The following is a 21676-nucleotide window of genomic DNA, read 5'->3' on the forward strand; positions in this document are numbered from 1 at the left end:
ACTGGAAATAACCAGGATAACTCATTTAACTTAGCGGTTCCGCTTGTTCGGGGTGCATCACAGCCCGATGCTTCGGGGTCCAATGCTCTGCTTTCCAAGCTCACAGAGCGCTTTCCCCTCAGAAAATCAAACATCAGCTCTGTCTACAGAAATATTATTTTTTTTACCATTTCTAACGACGATTTTTGGAATAAAGGTGCAGCTGACGTTTGCCCGTCTGCTCCGAGTAGCATACTGTAACGGCTTCCGGTCAGCCTCTCTGGTGTTTATCTGTCTGGATCGCCCGTTATCTTGCTGCTGGTATGCTATGCAGTGTTGGACCCAGATAGTAAAGATATGCCACAATAATGTGTGCCTCGTATGAAATATATCATGAATGCGTTGTTTTTGCAGGTTGCGCTCCCTCCCTCTGCGCCGTGAGACACTGAACGCACCATGCGTGTTGCTTATGTAGTGCCACGGCTGCTTGCACCCCCGGCGCCGTTTATCCATGCCAGCACAGGACACGGTCTCCTTCTGAGATGTGGCGCCGGAAACAGCACGGCAGCAACTTCTGGTAGGTTTGTATGAACACTACTCGGTCACTAGACTTTTACGTCTCTTCCAACACATCTGTCGTCGATCGCACTGAAATGACAGAACCATTGAAGCACTTCCACGTGAACAATTCAAGATGGAGGTCGGCCCTCGCCGTGACGCTTATATTTTGGAACGAGAAGAAAACTCAGTTCAGTCCCCGACGAAGAGGAGACTTTAAATGTTTCAGTAGAAAAGTGATGTCTTTGCTCTGCTGGCAGTGACAGCGGGAGAGTCGGTCGGACCGCGGAGCCAGTGGTATCCATCCAGCCGTGAAGGAGCGCGTTCCCGTGGCCGTCCGTCTCGCCAAAGTCACAGATCCTGCAGTCCTGTAAGTTTGAGATGTAGCGTCATGGACCGACCCCGGCTCAGGCCCCGCTCAGGTTTACCCGTCTTACACCGTTCTCCAGGCTTTCTTGAACTTTCTTCCTCCTGCCGGATGCCAGCGAGCACCGTTCACCTCCGCGGCGTTTGGATCGAAGGGCCTTTATTATCAACAACCCGAGGACCGTAGGGGTTCTATTTGTCCACAACCTTCAGTCACTCAGCTCCTGTCCAGCTTCTCACCACCATCCAGGCCTCACAGCAGCAGCTTCAGCTGGTCTGAAGGGTCAGGGCTCTGCCTCGGACTCTTATGCAGTTCAACTACTGGTAAACCGCACGGATCTTCTCTGACAGAATGAGGGGTGACTGCGTTAAGTAAAACCTGGTGACACCTGGTGACACCTGGTCACTCTGTGATGGGACCAGACAGGAAGTCGCGTTACCGCGCTGGTTTGAACCCTTTGTTTGAGTACATGAGTTGCCACAACGTGACGTGCAGCTAGAAGAGGAAAGGAGATAATCAGAGTAGAACTCCAGAAATACCAGGCATCAGAGGAGGAGAGAGCTGGACTGATGTTGAGGCGGAGAACGCATCTATAAATAGGCTTCCCTGCAGCCTGTGAGCAGACAGGAAGTGGACCAAAGACATCAGTGTGACAGCCCCCCCCCCCCCCCCCCACACACACACACACACACACACACACTCCACAGCCTCGGCATGGACGCTGAGGGTTCACTCCTTAAACACTGATTCATCATTTTTACTGCACGCTGAGCCACACACACACACACACAGCAGGGCATGGACCTTCCATCGAATGGTTCATGTGAGATTTTTTTGGTGGTGAGCAGCATTCATAAAGTCCAGGGGTCTGAAGTTCTCCAAATAAGACCGACTCACAGAAGCAGCTGTTCTGCTCGCCTACCGCAGCGTGAATAATTTAAGGTCACATTACGACAATCTATTATTGATGGAGGAGGGCCAGGATGTTCAGCTGAAGGTTTTAAGGACCTATTTTTGGGAGCACTTGTCCCAAAACATTCCAGGATACATGGTCTGGTAGAAGCTGGGAAAAAATCGTGACATTGGAGAGCTTCACCCCCCCGCAATGCTCCGTCCGTCTTGCGGCAGTGGGCATGCATCGCCACGGCCGTCTGATGATCACTTCACCCAGAATGAAAGGGATTATTCATAACTACAGAGAAGTGAGTGAACAAGAGAAGTTTGTCAGAGATGAATCTGAAATTAACTCTCCTCTGGCCCTGCGAGCGGCGGCGTCACTCTGCAGTTTCTCAGGATGCTCAGCGGTGACATGAACGCCGTGTCAGCTGATGTTCTGATGAGGAAATCAAATCGCATGCTCTGAATGTTTGGAAGGGTGTGGGGCTGATCTACCTGACTTACTCTCATGCATGTGTTAAAAACACATCTAATAAAGGTTTATGTTTTTTCCAACTGCTAACACACTAAAATGACATGCATTCCTCTCCATTCAGCCGCCAGCAACCATAAAAACCTATCTTTAACCATGAAAAAAAAAAAAAAAAAAAAAGTGCAATATTTCATTTCACTGTGCAATATTCAGAAACTGTGCAATATTTCATGTCATAACAGCTACACTGTGCAATATTTCATCTCATCTCATAACAGCTACAATTTTCCCTTCTATCATACTATTGTGCACTCCTTACCTCACTTGTTACTAAGACACTTATAGTTTTATCACTGCTTACTAAGACACTTTATAGTTTCACTGAGACACTTTATAGTTTATAGTTTATTTTTATTTCTAATTCTGCCTTTTCTTTTATTATTTATTACTGTTATATTTTCTGTAACTGGCACAGCAATTTCCTTCGGGATTAATAAAGTTGTTCTTATTCTTATTCTTATTCTTATTCTTATTCTTATTCTTATAGCACAGTGAGAGAGCAAAACCTCTTCTCATGTCTCCAAAACTTAAAGCTTCACACTCACTTTGCAAAAAGTGCAGTTCAAAACGACACTTTTTTAATTGCACTGAACGGGGCTCTGTGCACGAGGCACAATAATCTGACAGTCTCGTTTGCTATTCAAAATGGCGCTCCGTGAGCTAATTGGCTGAAATATGTGCCACCTGGCCAAACACCTCTGTGTGTCACTGTTACCACTTGGAGCAGCCAGGAAGCACTGAAGACCGCAGGTGAGCTCCTTTACTACTACAACAATGAAAATCAAATCACTTTTGTCAACATATGACAAAGCAATTGATTTACAGTAAGGAGATGATGATATGTTGCAATGATTTGTTTGGTGGAAAATGGAAAATAAATGTTTCAACAGAATGTGTGTGAGTCGATCTGCGAATATAGTTTTTGCGAACAATCGGAAAAAATGGAAAAATCCTCTCTGATATGAGGTAATTTGGTATCACGGCAAAGTATGCTGAAGACGAGGGTGCTGTTCTTTGTGCCCCACACTGTGTAGTTGGTTAGACAAAAATATGGTCATTTGTATGAGGTGTGTTCCATTTGGTGCAAAAGTTTGATTTTAAGAGTGATGTAGTTTTGGCTGCAGTGCTTCATTTTGCAGGATATATGCAGTATTTTGCAGTTTGCGTGTGCTTTTTTTGTGAATTGTGCTCATTATTTTGATAAAACCAGCCTGTTTTGCAAAATTGTGTTTTAGCGATTGGAAAAAAACCCAAGAATCAGTTCAACCTTCCTGGCAGACGCCCCTTCCAAGCCCAGAAGACACCTCACATCCACAGGCAGCCTCGTGGGCCTAGAAAACAGCATTAGATCACAGGTGAGATCCTTACAAACTAATAAAATTACCCGCTGACAGACCAACAGAATACGTGACGGCATAGATGAAATCGCTCCACCATCTTCACAGGGCCCTAGAATAGCTGATTGAGAGCTTTAAATAGATTCAGATTTAAATAGATCGTAGCTGGAAGATGAAAGGAGCGAGCAGAAATATGGACGGCACGTACATTATATTGATTACACGGGTTTTAAAGTTGCAGGCCTTTCCATCCGGCCATGAATGAAGATGGCGGACCTCTGGTCGCCATGGAGAAACCAGAGTCCGCAGCCCTGTGATCATTGGCTTCCCCTTGCAGCTTTAAAAGGCTCCCCCAGCTTTAAAAGGCTAGGACTGGAAATCATGGAAAAGATGTGTGTCTTAAAGACTTAGAAAATAAGTTCTGTCTTAAACCCTCACCTCACCACCTCCTTCTCCCCTGTGGTTTCACCTCCTCCTTCACTGATGAACTTTCTTCCATCAGGAGTTCTGAGAGTCTAAGATCAGTTTGGGTATTTCTGATGATTAAAGTTGGTCATTCTCCTGTAGTTTCTTTATTCTGAGGTTAAATTCTTACTTCTTTGGGCAAGATCTTGCAGTGTGTGTGTGTGTGTGTGTGGGGGGGTGCTGTCTTTGTCTTCTTCAAAAGTCAAAACATGAGACTTGCTGTTTTTTACTGCCAACTCTTCTAGTTATAATAGAAAAAGATCTCCCCAGTCCCCAGAGCACCTCTGCTGATGAGCCCCTCTGTGCTGCTGCCGGTGGTCCAGGAGGCCCCAATCTCCCGCCATACTTTGTCGTTGAACCGGGATAGTACTGCATTCAATAGCAGCTGTGGCGGTCGGCGGTGGCGGTCTGACGGGGAAAGGTTGTGCGAGAGCAGTGACAGAGAAGGTAAGAGGCGAGCTCCCAGGTGATGAAAGCTGTCTCCGGCTCAGTAGCCAAGCGTTCTGGGCGCACCCCGAACGCTATGCATCCAGTCAGATGAAAAGAAGGCGGCACGGCGATACTACGGCGGCGGAGAGCTCGGGGAGAATCGCGGAGCTGAAGTTGAAGTTACTACTGAGAGCAGCATTGTGCCGTTGCATGGCAACAGTTTCCACAGAAATTTTCCTCCGAAATGCTCGTCTCTGGCCGTCACATATCTGCGGCAGCAGAGAAATGAGCGGGCTGCAGGAATACTAATGCTCTGGTGGGACTTTTGTTTTTATCTCATTATGACATCTTCAAGGGGCAGACGGCTCAGCCAAACAGCGCTCACACATACGCCGTCTTCAGATGGCGTTCACTCCACCTTTGTCAAGGACAATGGCTCATTCTGCCAGTTTGTCAATCTCTTTGGTCTCAGCTGGGAGAGGGTTGGCAGATAGTCCTTCAATACACAGTGTGGAAAGGCGTTTCCCTGCACCATGGAATTCTCACTTTGCCGTCCACAGCAAGCCAGGTCGAGTGGAGACCGTTTCCCATAACTAACCAGTGCAAAATGACAGTTTGCATTGGTCCCTGTTGGAACGTCCCACCTCAGCGGCTCTTCTTGTTTTAGGAAATCACTTTAAGCACCAAACCACAGAGGTGCATTTGATGATTCTTTGCAGCAAACCGTGCACCGGTTCATCCTTATTCCACAAAATGAGCAGTACTTGTGAACCTCCTCCGTGAGGCCCTCTGCTGATTTGCTCTTAGGCGCCTCAGCAGCGTTGGTTACATGAGCTCCCGAAGGCCTCTCAGCCTGGAGCGGCTCCTCGTTTATGCCAATGCTCCCCTCTGCTGGTTGGAGAGCCAAAGTGCTCAGATCCTGCGACACAAATGTCACTTCAGGGGATTTAAATGTTCAAATTTTCACTGTCATAAAAGACGATTGCTTTTCCTCCAGAAAGGTGATCAGACCGCCATCATCTCTCACACAAACCCAAGTAAATCAATAAACTGCCACTTTCATGGGGCAAATTTTAAATTTAGAAAATGCATAATTGTACAAAAATGAAGCCCATTGATGTATTTGTTTATTACCTTTCTACATGTTTTGTTCTTAGATCATTTACATTATTAATGATTCCCTTCTGTGTACTGTTTCTCTTCAAAATTTTCATCATGAATCAAAGTAGTTATTTCAGTAGATGTTTTCTCGTATTCTTCCCTGGGCCAACAAGGACGTGCCTCTTCTCCAGCAACGTGATGATTAAAGTGATCACATGAATCGAAGACAAAACTGACCCCCTCATCTACTCATGGATTCATTCTCCCGTGCACGGCAGCGTCGTGCCACCTTTTGATTTCACCTTTTAACCTGAGACATCCGTTGTGAGGGATTCACGTCTTTGCGTTCATGTCTTTGATTGATTTCAGAAAGACTCGAGTGTCAGTCACATTTTATTATCTTAAACTGTACGAAAACGTAAAAATATCCTCCGGTTTCCTTCAAAAGTTCAAACACACGAAGGACGTCGTTCGACAGTAACAAGCGCCTCAATACAGCCTGATACGAAATGATTCCATGAGCCGATTGCGTTTTATTTCTGGATCGATACAAGTCTCGACGAGCCCGTGTCGTCACATTCTCCTGAACTACAGCTGGACACACATTCGAGCAATGAAAGCCTGAAAAAATACAAAATAAAGAATTCTGTGCTCATGCTTCTGCTTCGTCCGGAGCCTCGGCGAAGGCGTCGTCTTCGTACAGATCCTCCAGCTCCCCCTCTCTGCTGCCCTCGTTGCTGACTTTCCTGCAGGAGAGAGATGATCGATTATCCCGCTGAAAGGAGGTTGCAGTTGAGGAAACCTCTTCCACAGCACAGCCCATCGCTTCTCACAGACATGGACAGGAGAGAGAGGAAGAGGAGGCGCCGCAGATCCTCCCCTCCCCTCCCCCGCTGACTGTCTGTCCATTTATTTCAGGTGCAGCTGGTTGTCAGGAGCTTTGTCTGAAATCCTCTTAAGGCTGGACAGCAGTAGATGAGCTGTGCTGATTAACAAACATACACGCTCCTATAGTTACCTCAGGGAAGGATGGAGGTGAGGTGAAGACCCCAACAAGCCCCAAGAGCCTCTGCAAGAAAAAAAATAGGAGATTGCGCATGAGAAAAAGATCAGACGCTTTGGCTCCCAAGACAGATTATAAGAGATTACAACAGACTGAATATCCGGGGCTTTGGAAATGTATGGAGATGTTTGCTCCAAGTCTGGATGGCAGAGTTCTTTAGAGGAAGGAAATTATATCCCAATGATCGCTGACGAGTCCAGGCAGCAAATTAGAGGCTGAAACCACAAGTTTGTTCTCTTAGCAGTGCAGAGATCAGACAATCATCCAAACCGGGCGTCGCCATGCTCGTGTTGCCAAGTTTAGACTCTGATTTAACATGAAATGTTTCAGGTCTTCATCTTTGTCCAATTTTAAAAAGAAATGACAAGCTTTGCTCTTTGTTTGTTTGTTTTTATGTACAAAGATGCCTCGACCCATCATCCGACCAAGAAGATCAAACATGACTGGTTTGATTTTCTTCAAGTTGACCTGAGGTTCAACAAGGTAAATGATGAATATTTATCTGGAGTGACAGAGTCACCCGAATATTAAAGCAACAACGTTGACCGTCTCAAAACAGGTTTCCTCAAAAAGTTCCGACTTCTGAGTTTGTACCCTTGAAGGACAAAAACAGCTAGAGGAAAAGGGGTGAAATAAGTAATACTTAGCAGGTTGATTCAGATATGCACAACAGCTCCTTTCACTGGGATTAACAGACTGCCTTGAATGCATCACTGAAAAAGACACCACTGCTCAGTGAAAGTTGTCTCGCACCGCATTTCTCTGAGCGATAATGAAAAAGAACGGCTAATATACAGTAAAGACCCCCAATTCATAATGTTGTATGACTTGAATAACATGAGTGGATGGCAAGAAGTCACTCTCATATTATCTTATCTGCCAACCTTCTCATTTTCTCTCATTTCCTGCAATTTCTCATTCATTACTTCCACTTTCTAGTTTGAATTGTTCCCATCTTTCACTATGGGCTTATGTCTGGCATTACGGCGCAAATACACACACACACACACACACACACACACACACACACACACACAAGGTGCGGGAGTCTGCAGCTCTCACTGTGGAGAAGGACCCAGCTGCAGACTTCCCAGGTCCAGCCAGCAGGAGAAGAAAACCTATGATCTTTTTCCTGAATGGAGGCAAATCAAGGACAAAGTCAGCAGTCATTATGTGGTCAAATTCCAGGAATTCCACACCTCCTCCACGTGGCAACGGGCTCAGTTGATTCCCCGCTTTCTGATACGCAAGAAATAGTGAGCCCTTTTGCGTCCAAAATCTATGTTTTACCGAGCATCTGCTCAGGTCGGAGGCTAAAAGGCAGAGCGGGCGGTTTGGCAGGGCGAGCTACTTACGTAAGAAGACCTCCAGGGGCAGACATGGACCTCTCCGCCCGTCTGACCTGACACTCAAAGGGATTGCTGAAGGATCGTTTCCTCAGCATCGCCTTGACCAGAATCTGCAGTGGAGATCGATGAGAAAATCCACACGCTCTGTTTCAATCGTCCATCTTATCAAACATGTCATTTGTTTCACGTCTTTAGCTTTTGAACCCCTAGTGTGAAGTTTTACGGGCATATAAGTGTGGTATGAGTGGTACTCTCTTTGCACTCTTTGTACTTTGTGGTACTCTCTTTGGGAGTGACCAGGATGGATAGGATCAGGAATGAGTCTATCAGAGGGACGGCACATGTTCGATGTTTTGGAGAGAAGGTCAGAGAAGCCAGACTGAGATGGTTCGGTCATGTACAGAGAAGAGATAGTGAATATATTGGTAGACGGATGCTGGAATTGGAGCTGCCAGGCAAGAGGTCTCGAGGAAGACCAAAGAGAAGATTTATGGATCTAGTGAGAGAGGATATGAAGGTAGTTGGTGTGAGAGAGGAAGATACAGAGAATAGGGTTAGATGGAGAAAGTTGACTCGCTGTGGCGACCCCTGACGGGAAAAGCCGAAAGAAGAAGAAGAAGATAAGTGTGGTATGAGTGTCTGTGAAGGTTCTCGGGCCACGAGGGCCAGTCCGTAGTGGGTACTGAGTTTCTCTCCTTGGAGATGTTTGACTTTTGGTTCCATAGGTAGCGGTCAATGTCAAACCCATCCAAACCAGAATTAGTTTGACATTTGATTATGATTGCTTTATTTTCTAATCGCAACTAAAGCGGAGTGATGTCAAGAGTACTGTATGTTGGTATTTCAGGTTCGTGACACTCACCACCGTGGAGAGGCTGGGGATGAGCTTCACGCTGTTCTGCACCTCCTCCTCCGTGACCTCCACAGCCGTGCAGTGCTCCTGCTCCAGGGGCAGAGGATTCGACCCGTTCTCCGTCACCCATGGGTGAAGCTGTGAAACAACAACATTTCAGACCTCCTTCTTAACACAGGGCTGCAGACCAAATGTGAGTGTGATGACACCTGGGAAGTTTCATTCGGACACCTTGATTTCCGGGATGGTGATTCTCGTTTCTGGATTTTTATCCAACATGCGTTCAATGAACTCCTGCAGTTTCTCAGTCGTTGATGGGCTGGGAAGACAAAGACAAAGGCAATGACGGACGGCAGGTTTAACTCCGACATATTATTAGTTATTGATTCCGCATCAGATTTAACAGAATTGATTTGACGGGAGCAATGAATCTGGATATATCCATGTTTTGTTTGTGGTCAAATTGGATGAGGACATGAACGTGGATATTTCAAACACACGCGCGTGCGCACACCAACCCGGACACACACCAACCCCCCCCCCCCCCCCCCCCCACACACACACAAACACAGATTTTGCAGGAAAAAAAAACTTGCACTAGTCAGTGAGTGTAGAATTTAGAAGTCATGACTCCAATGTAATACCTTCTAGTGAGCCATCTCAAAAGTCACAACATTTTAGAAGTATTTTAAAACAGAGCTAAATATGGTTGGAGTCAGATATGAAGTTCACACTGTAGGAGTGAGCTGTGTGAGGATGATGTGATGGAAGTCCCGCGGGCCAAAAACTGAGCTTGAGCCAAAGTGTGCCGCTCAGATTTCAAGTCTGTGATGACTTTCCAAAAGATGAATTTAAAATAGGCCTTTTCCAGAGTCTGCTATTTTCAGCTCTCTACCGCCTACCTATGGTGCTTCATGGAATCGCAAAACAACTTTGGCTGTATTTAGTAGAGCTTTTTAAAACTTGAGGTCTCAAGATAGACCAGTGTTCTTCAATGACTGTTATGTCATAAACTGTAAACAAAACAAAGAAAGGTCACCAAAGGAAAAACAGTGACGGGACCAAAATATGAACAGAAACGCTAGTTGTTGGTCCTCTAGTGTATTTGGCTTGTCTATGACTTTTAGGGTTGAGTATGACACACTTTTTCATCCCAAAGTAAATTCCTTGACTCTTACGTTTCTGGAAACTCCACAAGTTTAGTCTTGATCTTGTTGTGCAGAGACACGATGTAGTCATCATAAAAAGGACACTGGAACAGAAATCAGTGGCAGAAACTGATGTTCGGGAGGCCTTTCATTTGTCGTGAAACGTGCTGACTACTTGCTCACCTTCCCGAAGACGAAACAGTAGAGCGTAACTCCCATTGCCCACACGTCCAACGCCTGGAAACCAAATGCCGTCACTCAGTTGGACTGAAAACTCGTGGCAGGCACCCGGACGCAATTCCAGATGATGCCACGGAGCTGCAGTTTGATCCGAGTCGTGGCTGAACATTTGCAATTCAGTCTGTTCCCGGGAACCAGCATGTAACATCACCTTTCCGCTAAAGCTGCGCTCGCTATCTGTCACCGACTCTGGGGCCATGAAGGCGGGGGTTCCCACTGTGCTGGACAGAAGGGCGTCCGTCCCCTCGAACTCATTGCTCACACCGAAGTCTGCAATCTTTACGTGGCCATCGTCTCCGAGCAGCAAGTTGGATGGTTTGATGTCTCTGTGGATGATCTTGTGGTAGTGCACTGGTCGGCATGGAAACACGCCATCAATGCTGGCTTATCGCCTGCTACCAGTCAACATCTATTATGTGATACTTTTTGGAATGACTGTCTGATTATTTGAGGAAAGCTTATTATTACACTCTGCTGTGCTGAAGGAGACCCCCGGCCCTATAAACTTACAGTACTCGATTCCCAGGACGACGTCTCTGAAGTAGAACCGTGCTTGGTCTTCTGTGAAGGGGTGGTCGGTGGGCACCTCCATCACCGGCCTGCCCCACGGACAGGAAACAGGTCAGAACAGAAGGTTCAGCAGAACAAAGTTTCCAAAGTGAACCCTCGTAATAATGCGTTACATGAGGAAAAACGTACCCTTTTGTCATCAGTTCGAAGGCTTTAAGACAAATAATCTGAATTCAATATCTAAAGTCTGCATGCTGTATTGAAACAACAACAATCTGTTTCTGTGAAAATGATAAAACATCAAAAAATTTGTACCCATATGAAGACCATCCTCATCCGGATCATCAAGCACCTGTGAAAGTGGACATTTCAAATTCCGGCTCAGTTTCAAAAACACGAACTTGTCTGTTCAATTCAGACCTGAACAACCATGAAATATCTTGTTATCATGGCAGAAAATTGCCTTTTCCCTATTTTATTTTCTGCAATAGCTACATCTGACCTCATCTCACGCATAAGTAGATCTCACCATCCTGTCATCACAGCAGGATTCACGTATGAACGAAGAACTGAAGTCTGTTAAACCCTCATCTTTTTAGATCATCAGCATGACGGCGCAATGTTTAGCACTTCTGCCTCACAGCAAGAAGGTCCCTGGTCCGATTCCAGCTACAGCTTTTCTGTGCGATTGCTTGAGTGAATGGTTGGGTGTCTCGATGTGAACGGTTGGATGTCTCCACACGTGTCCCTGTGATGGACCCATCCAGGGTGAACTGGAACCCCACCTCTCGCCCAATGACAGTCGGGATAGGCTCCACCCCCCCCCACCCCCCCACCGCCCTGACTGCGGGATCAGCAGTATAGACAACGAATGAAGTGGAAACTGCCTCCCCACCAAAGTGTTTGAGGGGAAAATTCAGTGTCTGTTGGAATGCTTATAAACTTGAAATTTGGACCCTCAATCAACCTGAAGTACTTGAAAACCAACTCTTTCTGATAGAGTGCAAGAATTGGGCTAACGCAGTTCATTATCAACGTAACCCTCCCTTGTTGTTAAGTGGCTGTGGATGAGGGTAGGGCTCAGATCCAACACCTGGTTCATTGGTTAAATCAGATACCACTCTGTCTGGTGCCTCCCCCTGGGATGTGCTGCCGCTCTGGGCAGTCCAGGTTTTTTGATGATTAGTCTAATTCTTGCACTTGAAAAATAAAATTGCAACAATAAATAACACCCTGGCGGCCATCTTCATCCAGACACCGAGGCCACCGATTGCAGCGATCACACACATATGAGCTTTCACTTCCTGGCTCCTGACAGGAACTCCTCCTCATCCTTTCTCACCTCCACCAGCCTCACAACGTTGTGGTGGCACAGTTTCTTCAGGATGGCGATCTCCTTGTACACTTTGTCTAGGGGCATGAAGGCCTTGGGGAGCTGCTCTTGCTGGGGGGTCGAGGCTTGGGGTGGAAGCCTCCCTAAAGACGATGTACGAAGCCAGAGGTCAGTACGTGCCACACGTGAGGAACCAAAAGCTGGTATATAAAAAAATCGATCTGTCTTTTACTTACGAAAAAATCCGCACTGCTTCATCAGCCTCTTCTTTGAAACGACTTTCATTGCCTGAATGAAATTAAATAAACGGCGCGCATGTGACAGTTCATGTGAACAAGCCATGGAGGATAAAAGGACGAAACTAGCTTTAACTTACATAATACTGCTCTGAGTCTTCATTGTAAGCTAGTTTTACCACTCCATATGAGCCCTAGAGTAAAGCGAACAAGCAAAAGATGCAATTCTCTCTCTTTATCCCCACGTGTGCCTGACTCCTGGTTGGCGTTCGTCGATTACCTTTCCAATCTCTTTCTTCAGCTTGTATTGGTTGAGTTGGACGCAGTCCTGCAAGTTTCAAGAAGAACACATCTGCTATATTACAGCTACTCACAATTCTAAGTTATAAATTTGATCTTTCTCAGTCCATTGCTTTCTTGTAAACACTTCCAAATCGATTGTCAGCACTTTTCCTGCTTCCAAACTTCAGTCCCCGAAATGCATCTGATGACCTGCATTCAAAGCTCCAATGCTCCTTTTGAAAAGATCTGAATATTCTGAAATATTTCAACCCCTTACATCAACATCTGTGATGGACACCCGCTTGGTTTCGATGGTTGGCTGCCGGGTTATGCGACATCCTCTTTCCTGCAGCGACAGCTTCCTGTCGGAGAGCCGCAGCCTGTGGGAGCTGCTGTTGCCCCTGTAGCCGTTGGGCGTGGTCAGGCGGCCGGGGGCCACATTCATGGCCGCCACCATGTCGGCCAGCTCGGCGTGGTGCTCCGCGTCGAGCTCGGCCCTGTAGGCTGTGTCGGTGCTCATGGTTTGTCCGTCAGTCGCTGCTGGCTGAACACGCCGGGGGGAGCATCACTGCGCTGGAAGGGGAAGCAGACACACGTACCACATTTCACACAACGGCGGGAAGACGTTAAGCTGCTTCCTCCGGGATCGCAAGCCGGATGTTTACTTGAACCAAACTAGAAAAATACGACCAGGTAACCACTCAGACCTCGGTAAACATAGGAATGTCAAAAAGATCAGTGCCTTAATTACATTTTATCTCTGTTCCATCAGAATTACGTGACAACTCTTTTATTTCACCTAATCCATTTTCAGCTGTGCGGTTGTGAATATTCTTTTGGCCTGCTCTGGGCATTTCTTCTTCTCTTATCACTGAAAAGCAATATAGATCGGAATTGAATACGGCTTGGGAAAGAGGAAAGAAGAACGAAGAAGTGAATCTCATCCAGCGTTTCTCTGCCGCGAGTCTCCGATAGACAACATGAGAGTGGGACTGGCGGTTGTTTATAATGCAGCGCTGCAAACTGAAAATCCTCTTATGTAACAAGGCTGGCCGTGGTTTAAGGAGCGGACCACAAGGACACAGTTGTTCTGAGGACTATTTGACAAAAAAGAAGGAGAAGAATTATTCTTCTCGCCCTCAAATAAGATTTGGCTTGACAAATGTGTAGCTCTGGCCTGATGCTGGTCTGAATGAAGGAGAAAGATTCCTTACTTACAGATGGGTGGTATCGGTGGAGGGCAGGAATGCTTCATCAGCATGCTGCTCTTAGCAAGGGAAACTCCTCTTTGTGTTGGTGCAGGACTTTCGCTTACAAGTAGGGAGGGACCTCGGAGATTAACCTGGCTGCATATAGCTGAGCCTGAGAGTTATTCTGAGGGAGGTTGACTGACAGGACAAATACACTCAACTTAGAACAGAAGCAGAGACCAAGTTAGGCAGTGTGACTCCGCCAACTTTGTCTTGAACTATAGAAAAATAATTCAAGTTTGTTGTGCTGCATAGAGGAGTGATAAACTGTACATTTCGTCCAACGCCTTTAGTAATAGTTTGCAGGAAATCATGTACATAAAAACAAACGGATCAATCTCAAACTTCTAGTCTCCTTTTACATGATTTAGAAAGATCAGTAAAATCTTTGACTCGTACAGTATGCAGAAGGAAATGAGTTTTGTTTCCCGCATTATTTATTCCAAAATATTCAGGGATTGTTTCATCATCAATCACGTTTCTGAGATCACAACAGCCGATTTAGTGATTTCTGATATCCTTAACAATTACAATCTTCAAGTGGCTGACCTTCTCTCCAAAACATCTAACATGTGCCGTTCCTCTGATAGACTCATTCCTGATCCTCTCCATCCTGGTCACTCCCAAAGAGAACCTCAACATCTTCATCTCTGCAACCTCTAGTTCTGCCTCCTGTCTTTTAGTTATTGTAACAGTTTCTAGGCCAGGAGTCGGCAGCCCTTAACGCCCAAAGAGTCATTTGGACCCGGTTTCCTCGGAAAAGAAAACACTGGGAGCCACAATTACTTTTTGACGTCTAGAATAAAGATACCACTGTATATATTGCTTTTTATTACCTTTACACTTTGTATAAACAAGTGTGTAGTGTGTTGCTTCTGAAATTTACAAAGTATTACAGAGAAAATTAAATTTTATCTATGTAATGAACTCATTTTGAGCTTTGGGCTTTCAGAGCGTGTAGTGGAGCCTTGACCTGAATTTAAGAAATAAATTGGGAAAAAATCACTGTGTCAGTAAACAATAAAAAATAAATATTTACAAAATATCTTCATAAATATTTATTTACCTGGTTTATGGGACTTCTGCTCCTGAACTTCTACGCACATCATCTGCAAATCGGGAGTTTACCGGCTGACGGGTATACCGGCTTCCGCTAGTGTGACGTTATTTTGAGCGGCAAAAAATGATAAATATAATATACTTCCTCTCAGTATTCCACTTCTTCTTTGCTAACCGCTTTCTCTGTATATACTCCTGCACTTCCTCATTCCACCACCAAGTCTCCTTATCTACTTTCCTTCCAGATGACACACCAAGTACTCTTCTACCTGTCTCCCTGATAACACTAGCTGTAGTTGTCCAATCATCTGGAAGCTCACCCTGACCGCCCAGACCCTTTCTCAACTCCTCCCTGAAAACTACACAACACTCCTCCCTTTTCAGCTTCCACCACTTTGTCCTCTGCTCTGCCTTTGTCCTCTTCATCTTCCTTGTCACCAGAGTCATCCTACAGACCACCATCCTATGCTGTCTGGCTACACTCTCACCTACAACTACTTTGCAGTCACTGATCTCTTTCAGGTTACCTCGTCTATACAGGATGTAGTCTACCTGCGTGCTCCTACCTCCGCTCTTATAAGTTACCCCATGTTCCTGTCTTTTTCTGGAAAAAAGTGTTCACTACAGCCATTTCCATCCTTTTTGCAAAATGTACCACCATCTGTCCCTCTGCATTCCTATCCTGTGTACCAAATCTGCCCATCACTTCTTCATCCCCTCTATTGCCTTCGCCAACATGCCCATTGATGTCTGCACCAATTACCACTCTCTCATTTCTGGGAATATTCTGCATCACTTCATCCAACTCATTCCAGAAGTTCTCCTTCTCTTCAGATTCACATCCCACCTGTGGTTCATAGCCAGTAACAACATTGAGCATCACACCTTCAATTTCCAGTTTCAAACTCATAAGTCAATCTGACATTCTTTTCACCTCTAGGACGTTCCTAACAAACTCCTCCTTCAAGATAACTCCTACTCCATTTCTCTTCTTGTCAGTACCATAATAGTACAACTGAAAGCCTGCTCCTGAGCTTCTAGCCTTACTACCTTTCCACCTGGTCTCCTGGACACACAGTATATCCACCTTCCTTCTCTGCATCATGTTGACCACTACCTTGTGCTGTCATAGTCCCTTTATTCAAAGTCCCCCCTCTCAGTCCCAGGCTCTTTCCGTTCCTCATCTCTCTCTGCTTGCGAACATGCCCTCCTCCTCTTCTTGTTCTTGTAAAAGGCCCAGGTCTGGTCTAGCACTACCTGTCCCTCTGTGTTCCTACCTTGGATATGGGAAAATATAATTTGCCCCTCACTTCTTGAACCTCTATTTCTTGTGCCAACATGTCCATTGAAGACTTCCCCCTCCCTCAGCTCTGGGTGAAGGTAGGATTTGAGTTGTGGTTAGGCTTATGGTTTGTTAGGGGCAAGTATTTTCCTAGTGACTAGGTGTTAGATTTAATTCACAATGACAAGCGCTACTGTCATTAATGGCAATTTTGGCACTGATGAGAGCTCATTTAGATTCATTATGTAATTATATTGTGATGTATATTACCATGACCTATATCATTCTACTCATTAATTCATAATATTATTCAGCAACATATTAGATGGAACTCTGTGAGGACCTAAATTCAATGTGCTCCCGTGGCAGTTTATTAATTATATTCTTTTAAAATGGAGGGAAAAAGGCTATCAACAGTTTAGAAATTAATGGAAAACCCAGCCTCGCATCTCTTGGCCATGTGCTCTGTCTCTGTTAGTTCTGTGACATTATTTTCACAAACTCTGCAAAGTGAACAGAAAAAGAATCTATTACCATTTTTGAAGCACTGCTGTCATATGAGAAAAATCACAAAAAGGATGTCTACTCTGTTCAAAATATTGCCTTTGGCTTTGGAAGGAAGGGTCACCATTTGTGGAGTTTTGTTTCTTAAAAGAAAAAAAAAAATTGTGTTCAAGATTGTAAAATTAAGCTTATAAGGCTGATGTGAAGTGCAACTCAACGTTATTGACACCTTTGACAAGAAAATGGTCATCTAGGCCAGGGGAAATTGTAACCATACGCCATTTATTGAGGTTTCTGAACACATGAAATCAAATGTGTGTGTACGTTTGTGTATGTCTTTGTCAAAAAAAAAAAAAAAAATTAATTAACCCAAGCTTACTGTTCTGTATTTTTCCTGTGCATCATGTATTTGCAAGTGTATTTGCAGGCCCTATGTCCTCTATTGTAAGTCGCTTTGGATAAAAGCGTCTGCCAAATGCAATGTAATGTAATGTAATCCTATTATCACTTATCACATGTTACTTTGAACTCACATACAGTATGATGCATAAATATATGCATTTTAAAATCCTTCTGAGTTTAGCTGACCTTATAAAAACTGTGATAAATGTAAAGAAGAAGAACTATCCCTTAAAATAAACCTTAGTCCTGAGTAGTTTTTCAGCTAGCTTTTCAATTTCACATTGTAAGTTATAAAGATATTTCTTGATGATTTGGATCACCTGAGTATCGTAGAGGTCAGAGGCCATTTTGATTTCTTCCCATATTATTGAAGTCTAATTCTTAGAAAGAAAAAAATACTGTACCTGAAGTGGCAACTCTAACAACAACAGTACGGATGATAATAATGACAGGATGTCACATTTAGAGGATATTAAGCCCTTTATCCTTTTTTTCAACAGCAAGGTTAATAACCTGGCACAACAGTGGGATTTTACACACATAATATATTCTAATGATTCATTCTGTTAGATTTAAATTCTGTGACTTGCATTATAGCAATTTAAAAAAAACAACAAAAAAACTCTGTGTCCGTGTTTATGTTTTTATGTCTCACCCTCAAAGTCAACAGTTTCATCTCCATTGTTGTCAGCTTCTTTCATCACAACCTCAATTTCCTTTTTGCAGGTTTGTTCACCCACTAACTTCCCCATGGGACTCCTCAGCTCTTCAGATGTAATGGCACCATCGATATTGAACTGGAGCGCAGAGGAGCGCAAACAATCGTCATGGAACGTTGGAATAGCGAGTCTTATTGTTCCTATGTGCGTCCACCACGTTGTGCCAGAGACCAAGAGGAAGGAGCGTGGAGACGTCCTGCGCTCACCTCCATGAAAGCATCTTTCAGTTCCTTCAGTCTGATCATGCCTGCCGTTTCTGCTAGGAGCTTGTGGGTCATCAGTTCCACAAAATCCTCAAAGTCATACCCGTCCTCCCACTGTTACAATATAAACAAAATAACCGAGTGCGTATGTGTGTTAGATCGATACAAGGAACCAACTGAGACTTCTCAGCAGCAAATCAACTTAGTATATGGAATTATTTTCAGTTATTTTGGATCTAAATGTTTTCTATAAACCTTTTTGTCTTCTGTTGGCATAGGGCTTTTGACAATGTGCACTTGACTCATCTTGTGTAGTCTCTCAAACTGAGGAGCACATTTTACAGTTGGTGGGAAGAACATGCTGTGTGTCTCGTGATCACCTTTAAATCATGTAAACAAGCCCTGAAACTCACGAGCAACATTCTTTTTGAATTTCATTTTTTAATATTCATTAGCTTGTATACATTCTGTGATGAGACACAGGGTTTATGCTTTCAAAAGTTCAAAATATATAAAAAAAACCCCACACAAATGTACTCATCTTTAACCCTGTTCAAGTCTTCTCTTTTTTTATTTTGTGAAATTTGTGGCTCTGTAACACTGGATGATATTCACTGGACCACATCGACATTTTGAAAATGTTCTTGTGACACGCCCTTATGCAAATGAAAGCACTTGCAAAGTGAAGAAATGTATAAAAGATATGGATTTAATTTTTTTAACTGCAATTCAAGAATTGTCCGCTAAGGGGCACACTGTTTTGGTCAGAGTAGAAGACAAGCTGCATCACTGAGATTGACCAAACAGCACACATTAGTCATTTGGCAGATGCTTTTAACCAAAGCAACTTACAAGTGCTATTCAGTCACCGAAGATCCAAAGTAGTAGCAGTCGGAAGTGACCACTTGACCGAATAGCCATCTCAGAACCATAAACATACATACTCTTTTTTTTTTTTGGCTAAGTGCGATTAGTATGATAGTGCTGGTGAAGAGGTATGTTTTCAGCTCATAAAGATGGGGAGCGACCCCGTTGTTCAGACCTTTTTTGGGAAGACAGTATCAATGAGCCATCTGCTGCTTGTTCTGTTTCTACCTTGTTCTCTACCTCCCTGCTACTCCCTCATTAGCCAAAAGTTTATCAAAACAGAAAAGTAGATCGAGGGTAGAATTTTCAAAGAATGGACTACGTCCTATTTACAGAGACGTACGGGAAACCTTTGTGCTCTGTGTGTTTGCAACAAGTTTCGGTATTTAAGGAATATTTGGCGCCACTGCAGACTCACTGAAAAATATGACATTTTGGAAGGACAACTAAGAGATAAGATAAACGAATTGCTGGCGGCTTAGGGAACAGCAGTCCACTTTCATTGATAGCTGAGAAGTCCGTAAAGCAGCGGCAAAAGCCAGCTACCTAATTGCTAGCAAAAATGTGCAATTTAATGTTAGTCACCAGCTTCACTACAAAAGAGCATGGTGGAATTGTACTGTTCATGCCACTGCATACATTTTTAGTCTGTATGGTACATGTATAAAGTTTACACATTTCTGGGACAGGTGAGGTTACGCTTTTTTCCCCAGGAGCACAGGCGCAGGTTAGTAGATTCGCAGGTTGGTTTAATGTTTTCTCACTCTGTCAAAGACAACATAAACTCCCTGGTTCTCATACATGATAATATAACAGTTTTGCCACATTAGGTAGATTACTCCAATACCATCCGAGTCGACCAGGTACTCTAAGTGACCCCTGCTGTGTCCATTGGAGGATCTGGCGGACTGCGTAGATGGGACCCTCGTCCAGGAGAGGCGATGGAGGAGGCACTGCCACCCCAGGGTCTGCAGAGGATGAAGATTCAGGTGAGTAACAAGGTTTAAACAGAGACATGAAAGACTGGGTGAATTTTATACTCCGATGGGAGCTGAAGGCGAAAGGTTACTGGATTGATCTGGTGGGAGTTCATGAAGGGACCGATATATCTCAGCCTGAGTTTCTTGCACGGGTGTTTCATCCAAAGATCCCGTGTCGAGCCACACGGCATCGGTAGGGGCCTGTACTTTGTTGGCATCAGCACAGGGGCGGGGGAGAGCCCTTTGCAAATGTCGGCGGGCTCTGGCCCACACTCACTCTCCTTGAACCACTGATCGACTGCAGGGACTTCTGAAGATTCTCCTGTCCAGGGAAACATGGGTGGTTGGTGGCCGAGCACGCACTGGAATGGTGTCAACCCGGTGGTTGGCTGCTGGAGGGAATTCTGAGCATATTCTGCCCAGGGAAGGAATTGACGCCAGTTTGCTGGGTGGCGCTGGCAGTAAGTTCGGAGGAAGCGGCATACCTCTTGGATCTTGTGTTCCGTTTGCCTATTGGTCTGGGGATGGTAACTAGATGACAAGCTCACGGTCACCCCCACTAGGCGAAGGAAGGCACGCCAAAACCTGGATATGAACTGTGGTCCTCTGTCAGAAACGATGTCCTCCGGCAGTCCAAAGTTCCGGAAGACCTGGGTGAAGAGGGCTTCTGCTGTCTCCGGTGCTGTTGGAACTCCTTTCATGGTGATCAATTTGCATGCCTTCGAGAAGCGATCCATGACCACTAGGATGCTCGTATATCCATTGGAGGGGGGGGGGAAGGTCTGTTGCATAATCAATGCCGAGATGGGACCAGGGTCTATTTGGAATTGGCAAGGGTTCCGGCTTCCCTGCTGGTAGGTAATGAGGGGTTTTCGCCATGGCATAATCGGAGCATTGGCTGACAAATTTTTGGATGTCTCGACATACCTGGCCACCAGTATTTGTGTTGGAGGGTTCCGCGTCGCACTTATTCCTGGATGCCTTGTACCCGGTGTTGAGTGTGCAGAGGTGAGAGGCCTGGATGATTTGGGGTACGTAGGTATGGTTGGCAGGGTGTTTGGTGGTGCTGGGTCGGACCCTGATACGTCCCGGATTTCCTCCTCCGGGCTCCACCGGATGGGGCTCACGAGCACACTGTCAGGCAGAATTTTCTCTGGTTCTTCAGGGGTGTTTTCAGGTGAGTGAGTATGTGAAAGAGCATCTGCTTGGCCATTGAGAGTACCAGGGTGATATCGGATGGTGAACTGAAATCGGGTGAAGAGGAGAGCCCATCTAGCTTGGCGGGGGTTCATGCTCTTTGCATAGGTACTGCAAGTTCTTGTGGTCAGTGAGCACTGTGAAAGGATGTTTTGCTCCCTCAAGCCAGTGGCGCAACTCTTTCAAAGCCAGCTTGATGGCCAGGAGCTCTCTATTCCTGATATCATAATGGCTCTCTGCGGAACTCATCGTTTTTGAAAAACACAGGGCTGGAGACGGGCCGGCTTTCCATGTGGTTCGAACAGGACGGCTCCCACCCCAGTAGTCGAAGCGTTGACCTCCACTGTGAAGGGAAGATCTGGGTCAGGGTGGCACAGCAGAGGAGCAGTCGTGAAGGCCTTCTTGAGATCTGCGAAGGCTTGTGTAGCAGCGTAGCTAGTCGGCTGAAGTTATCGATGAACCGTCGGTAGATAATTGGCAAACCCTTGAAACCTCTGGAGTTGCTTGATGGTCTGAAGTTGAGGCCATGATTGG

General features: G+C 45.2%; 2 protein-coding genes across 2 annotated transcripts; both read right to left on the bottom strand.

Annotated features, from left to right (window-relative positions):
* Positions 1-5757: 5757 nt before the first annotated feature.
* On the bottom strand, positions 5758-13966 carry camkk1b (calcium/calmodulin-dependent protein kinase kinase 1, alpha b). The gene is made up of 17 exons (XM_086164473.1): positions 13898-13966; positions 12957-13252; positions 12678-12725; positions 12538-12591; positions 12398-12449; positions 12171-12304; positions 11144-11180; positions 11018-11039; positions 10829-10917; positions 10470-10669; positions 10262-10315; positions 10109-10182; positions 9162-9249; positions 8940-9068; positions 8084-8187; positions 6684-6734; positions 5758-6411 (listed from the first exon to the last, which is right to left on the bottom strand). The coding sequence occupies exons 2-17, from the start codon at positions 13197-13199 to the stop codon at positions 6318-6320; spliced, it is 1473 nt and encodes a 490-aa protein (XP_086020599.1). The 5' UTR covers positions 13200-13252; positions 13898-13966; the 3' UTR covers positions 5758-6317.
* A 2778-nt stretch (positions 13967-16744) lies between these two features.
* On the bottom strand, positions 16745-20136 carry LOC147224620 (calcium-binding protein 5-like). The gene is made up of 5 exons (XM_086164289.1): positions 20035-20136; positions 19805-19933; positions 18102-18212; positions 17832-17973; positions 16745-16773 (listed from the first exon to the last, which is right to left on the bottom strand). The coding sequence occupies exons 1-5, from the start codon at positions 20134-20136 to the stop codon at positions 16745-16747; spliced, it is 513 nt and encodes a 170-aa protein (XP_086020415.1).
* Between the last annotated feature and the right edge of the window lie 1540 nt (positions 20137-21676).

This window comes from Fistularia commersonii, chromosome 18, assembly GCF_037954325.1.
Source record: "Fistularia commersonii isolate RoL2024-O1a breed Wild chromosome 18, RoL_Fcom_v1.0, whole genome shotgun sequence".
In the NCBI taxonomy this organism is placed as follows: Eukaryota; Metazoa; Chordata; class Actinopteri; order Syngnathiformes; family Fistulariidae; genus Fistularia; species Fistularia commersonii.

Coding starts and splice junctions, on each gene's coding strand:
- camkk1b (XM_086164473.1), bottom strand. CDS start 13,199: ATGAGCACCGACACAGCCTACAGGGCCGAGCTCGACGCGGAGCACCAC. Junction 12,592..12,677: donor TGAAGAAAGAGATTGGAAAG/GTAATCGACGAA, acceptor GCTTTACTCTAG/GGCTCATATGGAGTGGTAAA. Junction 11,040..11,143: donor TGAGGATGGTCTTCATATGG/GTACAAATTTTT, acceptor TTTGTCTTAAAG/CCTTCGAACTGATGACAAAA.
- LOC147224620 (XM_086164289.1), bottom strand. CDS start 20,136: ATGCCGTGTGGCTCGACACGGGATCTTTGGATGAAACACCCGTGCAAG. Junction 18,213..19,804: donor TCGACTCGGATGGTATTGGA/GTAATCTACCTA, acceptor ATATTGTAACAG/TGGGAGGACGGGTATGACTT. Junction 16,774..17,831: donor TGAAACTGTTGACTTTGAGG/GTGAGACATAAA, acceptor TTCACTTTGCAG/AGTTTGTGAAAATAATGTCA.